The sequence below is a fragment of the Dreissena polymorpha genome, chromosome 10 (assembly GCF_020536995.1).
Source record: "Dreissena polymorpha isolate Duluth1 chromosome 10, UMN_Dpol_1.0, whole genome shotgun sequence".
In the NCBI taxonomy this organism is placed as follows: Eukaryota; Metazoa; Mollusca; class Bivalvia; order Myida; family Dreissenidae; genus Dreissena; species Dreissena polymorpha.
The window spans coordinates 10520283-10538963 of NC_068364.1; the positions used below are offsets into that span (position 1 = coordinate 10520283).

The following is an 18681-nucleotide window of genomic DNA, read 5'->3' on the forward strand; positions in this document are numbered from 1 at the left end:
GTGATAATTTCATTGCGATGCGACTGTTAATTGATACAGCCTGAATTGGCGCCACCTTCTAGTATTAGCGCCATCTCCTAAGCATTGGCTCAATCTCTTTTGGAAAAATGCAAAATTATCTACTACGTCGGCAAAAAGCCAATATTGTTGTGCATGCAGCATCTAATGTATGTTGTACGTAATCGTTTGATGCCGTTAGCGATTTAATTGGGGGGAAATTTTCTCGTCACACAGGAAAAACTCATCGAAATGCTTTATAAAACTCCACCATGTCACAACTTATAAAGGTTCTCACGTTTTTAAATGGGTTGAGAATATATGTTTCTGTACATGTTTGGATGAATTAATCTTCGCTGAATCGCACTACATTGCACGATTTTAAAAATAATGCGAAATATGTTGAAAAACATATAAAACCTAGTCACCCTGTAAAATTATCCATTAAATTTCATAACATCCGGGCCTGAGCGCCACCTCGGAAGTTGCATTTGCTCATTAATGCATCTGTAAAAAGAGGTGGCACGCGTAGTTAACAGCCGTGTATCAAAAGTACTAAAGATGTAGATATCTACGTCTCTGAAAGTACAAAGGCAAACTTTGGGCACTATTTCATTTTGAAAATCCATATGCAATCTGACAGTTTCAATAAGTTATAAGTTAACAATTTCAAATACAATATAGAGTGAAAATAAATATGTGTGGCTTTTTTACTGTATTATTAACAATACTGCTTGGTATCTTTACTTGTTTTTGATTACTAGAGTAACCCTGGGTTATATCGGACACGCAGGGTTTATCGGACAACCACAAATAGTCGAATATTTACATACAAAACGACCTCGCATTCAACCGTTTGAGCTTTGTTTTTACATTATATAAATACGTTTTCATAGTATTATGTAACCAATCATCCGATTGGATGATAGAATAAATCGGCGATTTTGATTGGAAGATGCGAGTTTGTTTGGAGGGACATCTCTTCACCTTGGCGAAAATCCGAGAATCGGGAACATTTAAAACGGTCATTTAACAAGTAACGGTACGCTGTGAAATGTATGAATACCGTTGTGAGAAAACGAAATATTTGAACGGATATATTTATCTTCTGAAAAACATAATAAAACTGTTACAAACATTACGTGTATTGTAAAAAAAAAAGAAAAACTGTCCGACAATCCCCAGGTAGTAAATGCTTCGAAAAATGGTATCGGGGTTCATCGGACATCAAACTTTGGCAAGACCTATAGAACTGAGGTCTGTTTTCTATAGTTTTATTAGATGAGCTCAAGAACCATTATGGCTTCGTTGCAAAATAGCGACATTGGAAGAAACAGATCATTAACTAAAATACAAATAAATAACAATGTATATCGTGTATATGCGCACTTTTCAGATATGCCCAAACAATGAAAAGATATGCGATGTAAATATGCCATAAATTTGCAAATATGTACATAAAGTATCAATACAAAATACAAATTCACCGATGTATAGACTTTTCACAGCTTAAATAACATCACAATTAAGCCCAAAAACGGAAATACATACAACCAACAACTGTCCGATTTAAGCTTTTAAAGGTGTCCGATACAAGCCTTGGGACGTCCGGTTTTACCCTAATGCGTTGATATTTATAAAGTGCAATCTCAGGGCGGCCCAATCTCATTGGTTGACTAAAAGTTTAAAAATACATTTGAACACCCCATACTGTTGCATGAGAGCTATCGTACCAAGAAAACAATAGCATTCCGCTTCGAATAGTGAGTCATCGAGATTACGCTTTCTTTTTCCTGGAGGTGTCCGATATAACCCAGGGCTACTCTAGTATTTACTATGATAACCAATGACATAACATGCATCAAATAAATTATTTAAAAAAAAAAAAACAAGTCCGTTATAAGCCTAATGAGAACTTTCCACAATAATATTCAGTATTTCATCACTTTACATTAAATAAAATAAATTAGCGCCTCTAGTGCTATACAATCATTTTTTTCGGCACAGCTGTTTAACGTCGCTTTTAACCTTACCTGACCTTTGTAAGTGTCCAATAAAATTCAAATAAAATTTCCCGCGGCTCATTTATTCCATTGGCTGATTTGAGCATACCACCAGAACATTGGAAACATGACTGCGTCTTTGTAACACTGTTTTACTGCGTGTTCAGCATAAAACAATTTTATCTCTAATGAAAAGGCAGATAGAACAGTTTTACACTAAACTCTCGACATCAATACAGTTTGTGCGTGCACCTTTTATTTTCAGAGGATTGCAAGCGTCAAAGCGTTTGTACTTAAAGGCTATATTCTCATATTTAGTAATTACTTCCATATTCCTGTCTGTGTACTAGTATATTTAAGTTCATAAAAGTATCTTTTTCCCTATCCCATTATTCGTTTTGGCCAAACCATTTTAAATTGTTTTCGAAATTGAACATTTAACATGTAAAAGTATAAAGTTTTAATTAAGCCGTCGTTCCAGTAGTGGAAGCGTGGCCCCACTTAAATGTATTGCATTCCAACTCGCAATGTATCAGGGTCAGTTTGCGGCCAGTAAAATAATCGTCATATAATATAGACACTATCGCGTGAACTAGGTGAACTGGAATTTTCTTTAGACCAAAAAATATGTTAACTGAAGATATTCAGCAATATAATTATGGTATGTCAATAATAGATTCTTAATCAGTTTTCAACAATACCATGATAAATATTTTTTTGGATTAATTTAACAAGAATTATTCCACCATATTGACTAACGTATTAAGCATGAGCGCGATGATTCTCGATACTGTTAATAATCGAATCAAATGACAATGCCCGACAAACCACTAAAACAGGTTTGTTCGAAGAACGTACGTATACATATTTAAAATATGTACGGATACTTACCGTGTGGCCGGTTGACTCATATGTTTACTTTCACTTCCATTCTTCTTTTGGTTTTCTGTTTTGTATCTATAGGTTTATTATGACAAGCAATATGTAATAATGTAAAATAAGCCACGAAAACTCCGCGTAACTTCCCGTACTGCGTGTGATGCAGCTAAGAACTGCACAGAAAAAGACATTCGCTATCTTTGATCTCATTCATTGAACTCTACCTTTCACCAACTCCAACCACAATCAAAGCCGTATATCTTTTTTAAAGATATTTCTTGTTAGGGAAATACTTTGGAACGCTAGAAAGATGGATATTTATAACAGTCAATACAGTGTTTATCATATTATACCGCCATACAAATATTATTAAATTAAACATGTTTAAGAAAACAGTTTGAACATTTAAATAGCTTTTTATTTTCGTTGAATGAGCAATTCAGGATTGTGCTCAAATGCTGTCACATTAGTAAAGAACTTCAAGTGTTTATCAACATGTTTGGGTAAACATTTTGGTCATTAAAAAGCACATGATAACAAGACCTGACATCAAACATTCTCTATACTCCCTGATCAGATATGACAAAACACCACAGGATTTGTGAGTACATATGTTTGTCTTTTTACTTTTTCACACAACAAACCATGTTTGCAATTCTTTAAATCTGTTATTCATGATCAAATTTTGATGAAACTTCACAGGATTGAAAACTCTAGTTGTTAACCTCACCATCTCATTTTTTTCCCTTTCCAGTGTTTCACATAGCAGACCTTTTGTTTTTCACTTAAGGTACTCTGAAATTGTCATGTTGACAGGAAATCTGGGCTCAGTGCCAGTATAAGGCATACAGTCACCTGCAACCGGCCCAGCTGTCAGGTCCTGGTGCTTTATGTACATGAGCTTTATGTACCAATCGTATTGAAGATGTTTCTTTGCGTTAAACAATACATAAAAAAATTATTTAGACATGTTCGTAACAATTATGTGTTGATGAACAACCCTCTACTTCTATAAAACTGAGTAAGCTGCTATTGAGAGTGCATTAAACAAGACGATGTTTACTTTTTTTCGCCACACAATTTCTATAGAGGATATAGCTACATTTCCTGCTTTTTCAGTCAATCTTGCTTTCTTCACCGAAGATTTACGCATGAACTTGATTTTATGAAACCTAAAGGGGAGCTTTCATGCTCTGGAAGTCATTTAGCACACTTTTTGCAACAAAAGGCGATAATTATATTTAACTTAATGGGAAACTTCCTTACCTCTGTATTCATCACTAGAATGACAAATTGTAGCGTTCTGAAAATGTTAAACATAACTATGTTAAATAAACGCTGCATTATAAAAAACTACAAACAATTCTTTTAAGACAATGTATTCAACATATACAATGCTAATCTGCCAATAAATGCAAATAAATACACATAATAGTGGTAGCAATGGCAAAGCACCACAAAAAATTAGAAGAATCATACAGAATGTAACAAACAACAAGATGGATTTCATAAAATGGTTGTCACCATGAATGGTTACTTTAATCCTAAAATGTTTTTGTGACAACAAAAGGACTCTCCATTTGTATTGGTTTGATTTGTTGAACCCTTGATGACTTGAGGACACAGTGACCAGAAAATATAAGTCCAGCCATTGTGACTTTCATGACATGTTCAACAAGCAGAACTTTGTCAGGTTTATTTTTGATCTCGAAAAAGAGAATTTGAATGCCGTATATAGGTATATACTTGTGGTTGTTCCCACACATAAAAACATGTACATGTTAGCCTGGATACATAACAGCGCCTCTCTGTCAAACTGGGGATCAAGAGTTTTCTATCCCAATCCAACCACATAACTTGTGGATTGGTCATTAAATAATGGTAATGCCATTTCTCCCACTTCTGATTTAAGTTGGGCAGATGTTATTTACTAGCAAACATATCACACTTAGTATTGGTAAATCACTTAGATTTACTAACCTTTGCCTGGAAAAGAGAGTATAGGTTTACTGACTGCCATTAAGCCAGTATAACTTCTGAAAATGAAGAAACCAAAAAACAACCCTTTTAAGGGTTAACACTAATCCATCAAATCAAAACAATATAATTATTCACAAAGAGACATAAACTGAGTGAAACAGCTTAATGTTAGAGACACTTTATCCATCAGTAAGAATACTACACGTTTTAATTTGAGCAAATATTATGCTTAAATATTGGATCCTTATTGTACGAAAATAAGCCCTTAACAATTCAGCTTAAGCACATTAAAGGCATCATGAGGCCACTGTTTCAGCATATATTATGGAGTGCATGTATGGTAATAATGAGTGTGGAGGACAGCCATGTGGACTGCATGTATGCCAGTAACTACCAATGGCTCTCTTGTAATCAGAGATAGGGGAAGAATGCCAGTAGAAAGGATTTCAACCGGTTAAGTCCGGCGCTCTACTGAGCAAGTCAAAACCTAACACTTAACTAAGAGAGGAAACATGCCATTGACTGTACAGTTTTAATATTTACTTCCATAATTGTTTCATATTACGTATCAGAGTTCCAATTGTTCTGTGATGTTTAATAACTGTGATGTTATATGGTTAAATGTGGGCAATCTTCTATGCAAGCTCATTAGCTAGCAGTGTATTGACATTTCTGTTGCAAGTTATAGAAAGTCATCGCAAAACATTTAGCCATTGCTGGGAGTGCATGGGTTGTGATCGTGCTAAAATAAGAAATAACGACAATGGCATGCATGTCAAACATCAGGTGAAGTTTAGGAATGACCTTAGTATTTGAAATGTAGATCCTTGCCTTGTGTCTGATTAACCATTAATATGATATAAAGCACTAGGGTTCCTTAAATAACTAACACATTATTTTGATGAATATGTCTCACAACAACTACTTTACCTAACAAATGCTTCTGCTATAATGCTTATCATGTATAAAGTTTTTATAACTTGAAATACAATGGAGATAAACATAATCATAAACAATAGCTGTCTATATAGGAAGACATATGCCCCTGAAAAACGCTTTTTCGAAACCTAAACGCAGATTTCGAAACCTAAACGCGGACCCTAAGTTCAAGGTAAAGGGGGTCAAAATGTGTGTGCGTATGGAAAGGCTTTGTCTATATACACATGCATACCAAATTTGAAGGTTGCATCTGAAGCGACATAGAAGTTATGACAATTTTTTGAAACCTAAACGCAAAAGTGTGATGGACAGACAGACAGACGGAAATGCAATCACTATATGCCCACCTTCCGGGGCATAAAAACCCCCAAATATGTGAGTGTACATCTTTTGTATCCATATATTAAAACAGCTATTTATTGAATTCAAACATTCTTGTTAAGTGTTTTACCCGCTAATACTACTAATATATCAACAAACAGGACAAAATATTCAGCATAACATCCACTTCCTTCTAATGTGCAATATCTTACAATAGATAGATATTGAAAATGTGAATCTTTGTTTACCAGGCAAAACAAATATGCATTTGCAATGAGTCACTAAAGGTAACAAGAGAGCTCGGAGAGCAGATAGACACCAAGTTTATATTATAAGACATGTGCCAATAATATGATGGTAAAAATGTTTTACAAACTTAGTTTTTAATAATACCATACTTCATGGTGGTTAACCACTGTGATATTTCCTTTCAGCTAGCATTTAATTAAAGCGGAACCATTTTTGAACTGTATTAATATATCATTGAGAGAATCTATTTTTGTTTATTTTTTATTTGCATAAAAATGTAATTTAAAGGGTGTTTATATGGTTTTTCTTCAACCATAACTTGTGAACTAGTTTTTATCCCACCATAAACTAGTTTTCAATGTGGCTCAGCTGAGTTATCATTGGGAGAAATGTTCTGAGCAAGTTGCATAAAGATCAGGAAATATATTTGGACTAGTGAGTTCACCGTAAAATATTGACAAGGCTCAAAAGGAGTTCACCATTAGCATGTTTATGTCATGCAAGCTAAACAAGTTCCACATTTAACAACATTGGTTCAACAGATCAAACGTGGTCACATTGAAGCTATCTATGAAATCTGTGTTGTGGCAAACATTAAGGTCATCCATTAAAAAGTCAGATGAGATAGAGCATTCTGTATTTTCCAACCTGTTATTATACTTACTCTCCAAACAATATTTCCTCATTTTATGCCACTAAACGTGTTTGATGCAGGGCTTCATTTTCGAAATTTATTATTTTTTCACACAGTGATCTTAACAGTTACCATATGGAAACAACAGTTACAGAGTTTTAAGTCAGACAACAAGTTCTTGTATATCCTAATCAACAACAGGCCTGAACAAATGATAACAATATTATTAGAAAGTATTTAAACACTCAAACAATTGATTTAAAAAAGTGGTGTACACTCCTAATCTCATACAGCACTTAAATGCATTAGACTTTCAAAAGTATGTTAATAATTTGTTGACAAATTTAAATTGTTTAAAAAAAGGTAAATAACAATATTAATTGGAAATCTCCTTTATTGAACACTTTCTGTAACAAAAGTACACTGACAATAAAGGTAACACTGGTTTGATTGTCAACAACAGTAAAAGAGTTTAAATAAAAAATATTTGAAAAAGACCTATTATATTCCTCATTTCATTAAAACTTCTGTCAGTAATCAAATACCACGAATAAGAGTAACCTACTAATTCATTGTAAAATTAAAAATTATTGTAAGCAAATAATATTTTTGCTCTTATCTATAAATCATACAATGCAAATTAAGGGCAATGTTGTTGTTAATGTATATATTTGGTAGGTACACAGTTGTTGTTTTTTCTTCTATGAGCAGAAAAAATAACATTATAAATTAATCATTTTACAAGTAGGCAACATATAAAATTAAAGGGACTGGTTTAAAAGATTTGTGATTTTCAAAAAAAGATCATTTGATGTATTTAATCATTAGCTTACGTGTGAACAAGTCTCTCTTACTATCTTATTGTTATAATAAATTTGGAATTGACCAAAACAGCACCTTGTCCTGTTGCAAAGGTCTTTTGGGTATATCCTGACCAGTAATGTTTAATGCCCAGGTTAGTTGGTGAACTGTTCTATATTCTTCTGTGTGCACAAGCCTGTCGTTATGTTGGGGGGGTGTCATCTCTCTCCCTCAGTGGTATCCTCCAGCAGTGGGGCCACAGTGGAGGCAGCCTGTCTCACCTTCTCATCAGAATGGTCCATCAACACCCGCATTGCGTCACACGCACTGGACGACAACATGTCATCTCGCAAGTGCTCTACAATCAACACAGACAAGCAGATACAATATACCGGTACAGGCTTATAGTCTTCCATCTAGTAAATCTTGAAGAACTATTCAATAAAATGTCTTCAAAATGAAAACAAAAGTTTGTTAAGCATAATTTTGATGATATATCTAACAAATTAAACCTGTTAAAGTAAAAAAATTCCATATTGTTATGTATACCAAAGCATTCTATGTAATTTTGTTTTTTATATAATATTTTATAAACAATGTTTCATAGCATGTGAAGGAAGACATACACTGTCACTTATTTACATTATTTACAATGTTGAATCATAAACGTTTAAACAGGAGATTCTAACATGACAGTACATCTTTATAGGTTAGTGATGTAAATCCTTCATACCAATAATTGAAAACAAGTATGTTTACTGAATCTCAAACAGATGAGACTGGAATAAGCATGCTAATTGAAATCAATCATAAAAGCATCACTAAATCAATAATAAAAGCATCACTAAATCAATCCACACAGTAGAAACTTCAAGCTGGTTTTGTTATAATTTCCCATGTATTCCCCAGCCATGTATTGCCTCCTACTACCAATTCAACAAATGTGCACTGCCTTTTATGTCCCTCCAACACATGTGCACTCTTACTTATCTGGTCTGTCAGTTTCAAGCAGAACTGACAATGCTTATGGAAGTGCTGCAAGCCAGTACCTGCAAACTGGGCAGCATTAGAATGTTCTCAATGAAACAAATTTGCCTCGGTTTCGTATCAACAAGACTGCATGATATATCCAAACATTGCAAGAGATGTCCAGGTATAATAAGACAGGACAAGCGTTTACAGGATTTAATTATTTAACATTCAATAGCAAACATCAAACTAGAAAACTAAGATTAAATTACATTTAAGTGTGTCATTTTCTTAATTAAAGCTTGTTTCACAGAATACAATACCTATTAAAACCGTGTTAATAAAAAAACATAAGGAACTATTTAAGTATGAAATAAAAACATTGACTAGCACAAGAATACTATAATGACATCATCCATGACAACAGCAAGGCTTAAATATACACCTGAGATTCACTCATGCAAGACATAAACAACACTGAGCCCTACTGCCAATGTAGGGAAGCAGCCCTGTACAGGCGAGCAGGCGACATGGAAGGGTTTGGTCCCCAGCAGGGCTAGCTGTAACAACACAGCAGTGTACTACTGAGTATCTCTCAAGTATGATGGGAAAGGGGTACAGACTAAGATCTGGGCAAGTTATATAGGAAAGAAACAGAAACATAATTAAAATGTGTGGAAAGAAACATTATATACTAACAACAAAAAGTGAGCAGTAATGTTGATATTTATTACCAATACCCTTGACTGTGTATGGTAAAGTTCTATTGTCAACAAGAGCTATCACTGACAGTGCTGTATTTTGATTTTTGATCTTGACCTTGAAGGCAGCCAGGTCACACCCTCCCCTGACATGCATTCACATAATGGTGAACATGAATGCCACGTTATTTTAAAATCATGCAAGGGTAAAGTTACAGTCCAACTGACAGATGGAAAGACTTAAGAGGCCAGAGTGAGTTGCCTCCGACCTACTAGTCTCGAGGGTTTAATGAAGGGCTGATGAGTGAATATCATTGTTCAATAAGAGCTATCTTAGACTTAAGATACATTATACATTAACAAGATTTCAACTAAACAGTTGAATTTTGAATTAGGCAAATTTGAGATAATTTAAAATACATAACAATTATTTGGGCCATTTTGGGCTGCATTTTAAAATTAGTTTTTACAATATTGATTATAAATAATGGCAAATTAGAGATAATTTAAAAGCCATAACTCATCAATTATTGGGGCATTTGGTTTCAACAATATCACATCAATTTACATGAAGTTTGGCGAGGCTCAGATTAAAAGTGTTGGACACAGGACAAAGCCATCAACAATTTTCACAGTAGATTTTTCAAGGGCCATAACTCAAAAATGCCTAATAAGGCTGATTATGTTTAGATGGTATACCATGCTGTAGACATACCAGATGTGAGGATGGTTCTGACAAGGGTGAGAGTGTTACACAGGATCTCTGGCAGAGTGTGCTGGTCCTGTAGCAAACTGCAGATTGTCTCAGACAGGTCTGCCTCCTTCATTGGCAATGCAGCATCCGCTGTGCACCACATATACAGTAAGCGGTATCAACAAACCATTTGAAAATAAGTGTTAGTTGTTGTGTTTAACAGGTGGTCTAAGTAATACACAAAGTATCATGTTAACCTTGATGACTGTGCAGCTTTTAAAAGTGATAAGTGCAAATATCAAATAACCCTTTATGAAGCTGTATTTCAATTAATGATAAACATGGGAAATGTAAATTAATGTGTTCAATGGCATTCAAATAGTTATAATCAACATTTAAGACATGCAAAGGGAAGTTTGATGTCATTAGCTGCCATTCAAAAGAGATTTTCTTAAACAATAACCACATTTTATTTCTTCTCATTTGTACAAATAACACATAATAAGAACAAAACATACAATGAAACCTATTTTTACCTAGAACCATGGTAACAATCAAGGTGAGGCTGACTAGAGCTTCGTTCTGCATGACTACGTGTTCTGATGTTGTCATGGAGACCAGGTGTGGGATGCCGTCAGCCCGGATGATGTTGCGCATCACCTCCTCTGCCCTGCTGTTCTTTATTAACCAGGCCAACAGCCGCGTTGCCTCACCTGAGCAGGACCATCACAGATACTGACTTATGAAACGTCTCATAAACATGTGTATGATCAGGAAAAATGCAAGACTTTCACATTTTATTAAATTCATCATAGATGGTTTTGTAAAGCAAATTTTCAACACATTTTTATACTTTTTGATATCATGTTAAAGTAAAACTATTAGACAAACATTTAGGAAAGTCTGTTTTTATTGTTAATTAACCGTCAACCTCATTTTGAAAAACCTAGTTACATGATCATAAAAACACAATAACTTGTTTTAAAAACTGCATAATAAAACAAATCAAATAATTAACTATGTTAAATAAAACAGATGAAACAGATTTTAGTACATGTAAGTTAATCGACAGCGATATTTTTTAATAAGTATACACAAGCAACACAAAAACAAATCTACAGTTAGGTTAACACAAATTATCATAAAAATACAGTATCAATACACATTGTTTTTCCTTAATGATGTGTTCATTACTTTTATGTTATATACAGAAAGGGTTTTAAGGAAATACCAATCAATCGTCACTGTATTGCTGCTCTCAGTACAATCTTTGGTACTTTAAAAAAATAAATATTGTATAATTTAAACTAGCATTTTTCAAAAGAAAGGCCAACCCATTTCCACTGAATGCTAGCTGTTATTAGTGTTCATATTTGTTTATCTTCAATTGTTAATATCAAATGACTATTATGTATGAGCAATTTTCTGTTCAGCTGAGAATCCTTGCAGACACATGATTTGTACAATTTCCTCTTCACTTGTAGGTATATATTTATAATAGCTCTTTGTAGAGTTTTTAGCTTTACTATACACAAAAGGTAAAATCTGTCTCTTTTGATCATTTTTTCTAGTTGAGAAAAGATACTTTCCAAACATGCATGCTTTTATTGATGTAAATGTTCATTTTTCAAGTCTTGAATGTACAATGCTTATTCTGTATTACCCTGTCACAAGTCCAGACACTTTTATTGTTAAAAATTTAAGTCATGGCAATATTGGATAAAGGGCTAGAACTATTTTACAAAGACTGTTAAAAACATCAACACCATGTCCCTTGAAATTTAATAATAAACAATGAAATAAAAAAACATAACAGTAAAGATGCTCTATTTTTATAAAACCTGTTTCTGGCCTTTGCAGAGGTTAAAACCTAGAGGAATGTGGATGTTAAATATAATAAACATAAAAACAGAACTATAACATTTAATTGCATTCATAAAGTATGCAAATATTTGTTACACATATTAAAAGATGTTAAGATCAGTACTGATCAAGAACAGAACCTAATTCATCAAATAAATAATGAAATGCCAACTTTATGAGTTGTAACCTTTGACCCCAGGGTGTTGTTCACACGCACTCCACTCCACCAGGCGAGTGATGAACTCTCGGTCCTGACCCAGACGCAGGGCTGCCTCCTCTGTAATACATATCAAGCACATGTAGTGTGACAGTGGGAAATACAGGTCAGTTTGCTGCTGTTTTAAACAGTATTTCAGTTTACCAACTCAAGCCTTCCTCAGATAGCTGAGTTTCCACTACTAAGTGCATACAAGTAACATACAGGTTTGCCAGTAACGGACAACAGCCCTAATTGACTCTGAGGTAGAGAGAGGCTCTAGGAATTATTTCATGAACAACCACCTCAGCCCCGCTGGCTCATTTAACATATCTCTTTAAAACATCATGTCAAGAACATAAAAGGAATCTACAGGACACTTATTTTCAATCCATGAGCAATCTTAAGATAAAACAAGATGTGTTTGTGAAACACGCCCCCCCCCCCCCCCCCCCCCTATATTTGACCTTTGACCTTAAAGGATGACCTTGACCTTTCACCACTCAAAATGTGCAGCTCCATGAGATACACATGCACCCCAAATATCAAGTTGCTATCTTCAATATGGTAAAAGTTATGGCCAATGTTAAAGTTTGATGCAAACAAACCAACAAACAGAGCAAAAACATTATGTCCCACAGTATAGACTGGGGGACATAATAAAAACTAAAACTAAATTGGACTAGTATCTTAATAAGATGTAATTGCACACATTAAAATGTTAAAAGCATGTTGAAACAGTCCATTATGTGTCTTGACAATGTACTCACCTTGTCCATCAACTAGCATTCGTAGCACACCAAGTATTTTAAAGATGACAGCCAGCATTTCTGAGTCAACACACACCAAAACTGCATCAATAACTCCAGCTTTGATCAGTGATGTCTTGTTCCCAGCTGCAACAATATAAAAACATGGTTGAGCTGCAAAAATACATACAAAGATGGTCGAGTTACAACAATACATACAAACATGGTTGAGCTGAACAATACATACAAATATGTTTGAGTTACAACAATACATACACACATGGTTGAGCTGCAACAATACATACAAACATGGTTGAGTTACAACAATACATACAAACATGGTTGAGCTGCAACAATACATACACAGCTGGTTGAGTTACAACAATACATAACAAGAGCACCGCCTTGCGGGTGCAGACCGCTCATCTATTTTCTTTTTAAAGGTGAAGGGACTCTCATTTTCAATCACAAAGGAGGGAGGGGTGTAGTGAAGAGGGGTGTATAGTGTGGGGTTGTGGACATTTTTGGGGTGCGATTGTTGGACGGTATTTCAAACATAACCATTTAAAAAAAAAAAATTGGGGGGGGGGGGGGTATAGTGTGAGGGTGTGGTGGTAATTTATGAGATGATCTTAAAAAAAAAAAAAAAAAAAAAAAAAAATAAATTGGGGGGGGGGGGGGTGGGGTGGGGTGGGGGTATAGTGTGAGGGTGTGGTGGTCATTTGTGAGATGATCTTAAAAAAAAAAAAAAATTAGGGGGGGGGGGGAGGGGGAGAGGGGGGCTGGGGGAGGGCATTGGGGATGGTTTGGGTGGAGTCTATTGTGGTATGTCAGGTAAGAGTAGTTTTGTCAAAGTATCAATCAAATCTAATCATAAATAAAGATGTTATGGCAATTTTAGCAAAATTTAATAATTTGACCTTGAGAGTCAAGGTCATTCAAAGGTCAAGGTAAAATTCAACTTGCCAGGTACAGTAACCTCATGATAGCATGAAAGTATTTGAAGTTTGAAAGCAATAGCCTTGATACTTAAGAAGTAAAGTGGATCGAAACACAAAATGTAACCATATATTCAAAGTTACTAAGTCAAAAAAGGGCCATAATTCCGTAACAATGACAACCAGAGTTATGCAACTTGTCCTTTTACTGTACCCTTATGATAGATTGTGAGTGTTCCAAGTATGAAAGCAATGTCTATGATACTTTAGGGGTAAAGTGGACCAAAACACAAATCTTAACCAAATTTTCAATTTTCTAAGTAAAAAGGGCCCATAATTCCGTCCAAATGCCAGTCAGAGTTAAATAACTTTGCCTGCACAGTCCCCTTATGATAGTTAGTAAGTGTTGCAAGTATGAAAGCAATAGCTTTGATACTTAAGGAATAAAATGGACCTAAACACAAAACTTAACCAAAATTTTCAATTTTCTAAGTATAAAAAGGGCACATAATTCTGTCAAAATGCACGCCAGAGTTATCTAACTTTGCCAGCCCAGTCTCCTCATGATAGTAAGTAAGTGTACCAAGTTTGAATGCAATAGCATTGATACTTTCTGAGAAAAAAGGACCTAAATGCAAAACTTAACCAAAATTTTCAATTTTCTAAGTATAAAAAGGGCACATAATTCTGTAAAAATGCATGCCAGAGTTACATCACTTTGCCTGCCCAGTCCCCTCATGATAGTAAGTAAGTGTACCAAGTTTGAATGCAATAGCATTGATACTTTCTGAGAAAAGTGGACCTAAACGCAAAACTTAACCAAAATTTTCAATTTTCTAAGTATAAAAAGGGCACATAATTCTGTCAAAATGCAGGCCAGAGTTATCTTACTTTGCCTGCCCAGTCCCCTCATGATAGTAAGTAAGTGTACCAAGTTTGAATGCAATAGCATTGATACTTTCTGAGAAAAGTGGACCTAAACGCAAAACTTAACCGGACGCCGACGCCAACGCCGACGCCGACGCCAAGGTGATGACAATAGCTCATATTTTTTTTTCAAAAAATAGATGAGCTAAAAACATGGTTGAGCTGCAACAATACATACAAACATGGTTGAGTTGCAACAATACATACAAGTATGGTTGTGCTGCAACAATACATACACATATGGTTGTGCTGCAACAATACATACAAGTATGGTTGTGCTGCAACAATGCATACAAGTATGGTTGTGTTGAAACAATTCATAAAAACATGACTGAGTTGCAACAATTCATACAAATATGGCTGAGTTGCAACAATTCAAAAAAACATGGTTGATCTGCAATAATACAAGGATGCATGGTCGAGTTTTAACAATACATAAAACAAGAGGGCCAAGATGGCCCTAGTTCGCTCACCTGAGAGGAGTCGATTCATTCAATCTTTACCAAACGTCAAACTTGACCTAGATATTGTCCAGACAAACATCCTGGTCAAGTTTCATCATTATTGAATCAAAACTCTGGCATATAGAGTGTTTTTGTTTTTGTAAGATTTGACCTGGTGACCTATATTTTGAGTTGACCCCCCTTACCAAACATCAAACTTTGCTTACAAAAATAAATATTATGACCAGGATTCATAAAATCTGAAACAAAATTGTGACCTCAAGAGTGTTTACAAGGATTTTGTATAATATAATGAAAATTTGGACAATCTGAGGGCAATACTTATGGCATTCATTATGTGATATATATAAAACCAATCTCTGAACCAAGTTTCATGATGATTGGGCAAAAAAGGTGATTTCTACCGTGTTCACAAGCTTTTTTTACTATATAAATATAAGAAAACTGCCCCCCTGGCAGCCATGTTATTCAACTGACCGGAACCATTTTCGAACTCAGCTCTCATATCAAGGAAACAAATATTCTGACCAAATTTCATGAAAATTGGGCCAAAAATGTGACTTCTAGAGTGTTCATATGTTTCACTATATACATATAGAGAAAAATGCCCCGCCCACTGGCGGCCATGTTTTTTCACCGATCTGGACCATTTTCGAAATTGTCCGTGATATCAATAAAACCAATCTTTTGACCAACTTCCATGATGATTGGGCAAAAATTGTGACTTCTAGAGTGTTTACAAGGTTTATCTATAGCCAAATAAGGAAAACTGCCCCCCCCCCCCCCAGCAGCCATGTTATTCAACTGACGGGAACCATTTTCGAACTCAACTCTCATATTAAGGAAACAAATGTTCTGACCAAATTTCATGCATATTGGGCCAAAAATGTGACTTCTAGAGTGTTCACATGTTTTCACTATATACATATAGAGAAAAATGCCCCGCCCACTGGCGGCCATGTTTTTTCACCCATCGGGACCATTTTCAAACTCGTCTGAGATAACAATAAAACCAATGTTTTGACCAACTTTCATGATGATTGGGCAAAAATTGTGACTTCTAGAGTGTTTACAAGGTTTCTCTATAGCCAAATAGGGAAAACTGCCACTATATACATATAGAGAAAAATGCCCCGCCCACTGGCGGCCATGTTTTTTCACTGATCTCGACCATTTTCGAACTCGTCTGAGACATCAATTGAACCAATGTTTTGACCAACTTTCATGATGATTGGGCAAAAATTGTGACTTCTAGAGTGTTTACAAGGTTTCTCTATAGCCAAATAAGGAAAACTGCCACGCCCACTGGCGGCCATGTTTTTCAACGGATCAGAACCTCTTTTGAACTCAACCAAGATATCATTAAGACAAACATTTTGACAAAGTTACATGAAGATTTGGCATGAAATGTGACTTCTACATTTTTACAAGGTTTTTCTTTTTTTTGACCTAGTGACCTAGTTTTTGACCCGGCACAACCCAGTTTCGAACTCGGCCGAGATTTCATTGGGATTAAACTTCTGACCAAGTTTCATGAAGATGGGACAAGAAATGTGGCCTCTAAAGTGTTTACGAGCAAATGTTAACGGACGGACATACGACAGACAAAGACCGGTCACAAAAGCTCACCTGAGCAATCAGGTGAGCTAAAAATTTCCTCTTCACTAATAACCATTACACATAAAATAATACAACTGTATAATCATTCAGAATGGTCACTACTGAACTGGGGCATATTTGTGGATATACTGTATGGACCCTGCCCTGAACAGCTAAAATAAGCCTGCTTAAGGCCACCTTTCTTAGTTGAAAGAGGTAGTTTATGTTTGAATCAGTGACTGCTGATGTGATCAAACTGTGATAGTATCATTGCTGATACTCACTGTCAGTCACCTTGCAGGTCTTGTCATAAGTATCAATTAAAGGATTAACTAATTCATCATTGTAACTGAATTAATTTTTGAGATTTGCCAAATGGGACAAAATGCACCTCTGCAACATGCAAACTGAGAATTTAAAGATGAACAACACTAATCTGTATGCGAGTTTTCAAAACTTTCATATCCTTAATTGATAACAGCTGTTATTAAAATTATAACTGATACATGGCAATCGCATGCACAAAACTGTTAACACCTATTAATTTTTGTAACAAATATGCAGAATATAAATTATTTTCTATACAAAATGTAACATTCAAAAAGAAAGAGAATTGTTAATGAGTTGTTGTGGAGATACAATGTTATTTATTCCATCAAGTTGACATTGTACATGCTGTGAGTCTTGGCACTCCTAGAGATATTTCTGGATTCATTTATCGCTACCATGGCTTACTTCGCCAACTACTTTGGTGGTGGGTTTTGTGTCGCCTCTTCGTCATCTATTACTCAAATGAATTAACATGGGTGCCTTTCATCAATCGCTCCTAATCGCTTAACAGCTTTATGCAACCCGAAGCGAGTTCAAGGCAAACAAACAAAAGAACGTGTGAAAATTGTAACTGAGACTGTGAAAACAAATCAAGCCAGCTGATATTTCGAGAATCGTGAATTCCAGCAAACAGAAATTAATTTAATTATATAGGAATACAAAAAAGTGCTGCTTTGAGGGGAGTTGTTGCCAACAAGAAATTCGAGCAAAGTGAGTTTTAGCCATTTACTGTTAAAAAAAACATGGTTTACATGCAATAATATAGCAAACATGGTTGAGATGCAAAAAAAAATTCAAACATGTTTGATTTGAAACAATAGATATTAAACATCAATTATCTGAAAAATACCAACACCAACCGTGAAACAAACAAGATTAAAGCTCTTATCATGCTCCAAAGTACACCTACCTGGCATTGCAAAGTTTCCAAGGGCACTGAGTGCTGTATTATCCAATGTACACCGACCTGGTATTGCAAGGTTTCTAAGGGCACTGAGTGCCGTTTGCTCCACTGTACACCTACGTGGCATTGGAAGGTTTCTATGGGCACTGAGTGCTGTATGCTCCACTGTACACCTACCTGGTATTGGAAGGTTTCTAAGGGCACTGAGTGCTGTATGCTCCACTGTACACCTACCTGGTGTTGCAAGGATTCTAAGGCCACATAGTGCTGTATGCTCCACTGCAAACCAACCTGGTATTGCAAGGTTCCTAAGGGCACCTAGTGCTGTATGCTCCACTGTACACCTACCTGGTATTGCAAGGTTTCTAAGGGCACTGAGTGCTGTATGCTCCACTGTACACCTACCTGGTATTGGAAGGTTTCTAAGGGCAATGAGTGCTACATGCTCCACTGTACACCTACCTGGTATTGCAAGGATTCTAAGGCCACATAGTGCTGTATGCTCCACTGCAAACCAACCTGGTATTGCAAGGTTCCTAAGGGC

General features: G+C 35.5%; 1 protein-coding gene across 5 annotated transcripts in view; it reads right to left on the reverse strand.

Annotated features, from left to right (window-relative positions):
- Positions 1-4242: 4242 nt before the first annotated feature.
- The window catches only part of LOC127847487 (rap1 GTPase-GDP dissociation stimulator 1-like), a 112189-nt gene continuing 97750 nt past the window's right edge, over positions 4243-18681 (reverse strand). For all 5 annotated transcript variants that reach the window (XM_052379458.1, XM_052379457.1, XM_052379455.1 and 2 more), the window contains 5 exons: positions 12997-13122; positions 12218-12307; positions 10704-10880; positions 10189-10317; positions 4243-8161 (listed from right to left, as the gene is read on the reverse strand). In XM_052379458.1, coding sequence (XP_052235418.1) covers positions 8022-8161; positions 10189-10317; positions 10704-10880; positions 12218-12307; positions 12997-13122 — 662 coding nt within the window. In that variant the 3' untranslated portion in view covers positions 4243-8021. The remainder of the gene's footprint in view (positions 8162-10188; positions 10318-10703; positions 10881-12217; positions 12308-12996; positions 13123-18681) is intronic.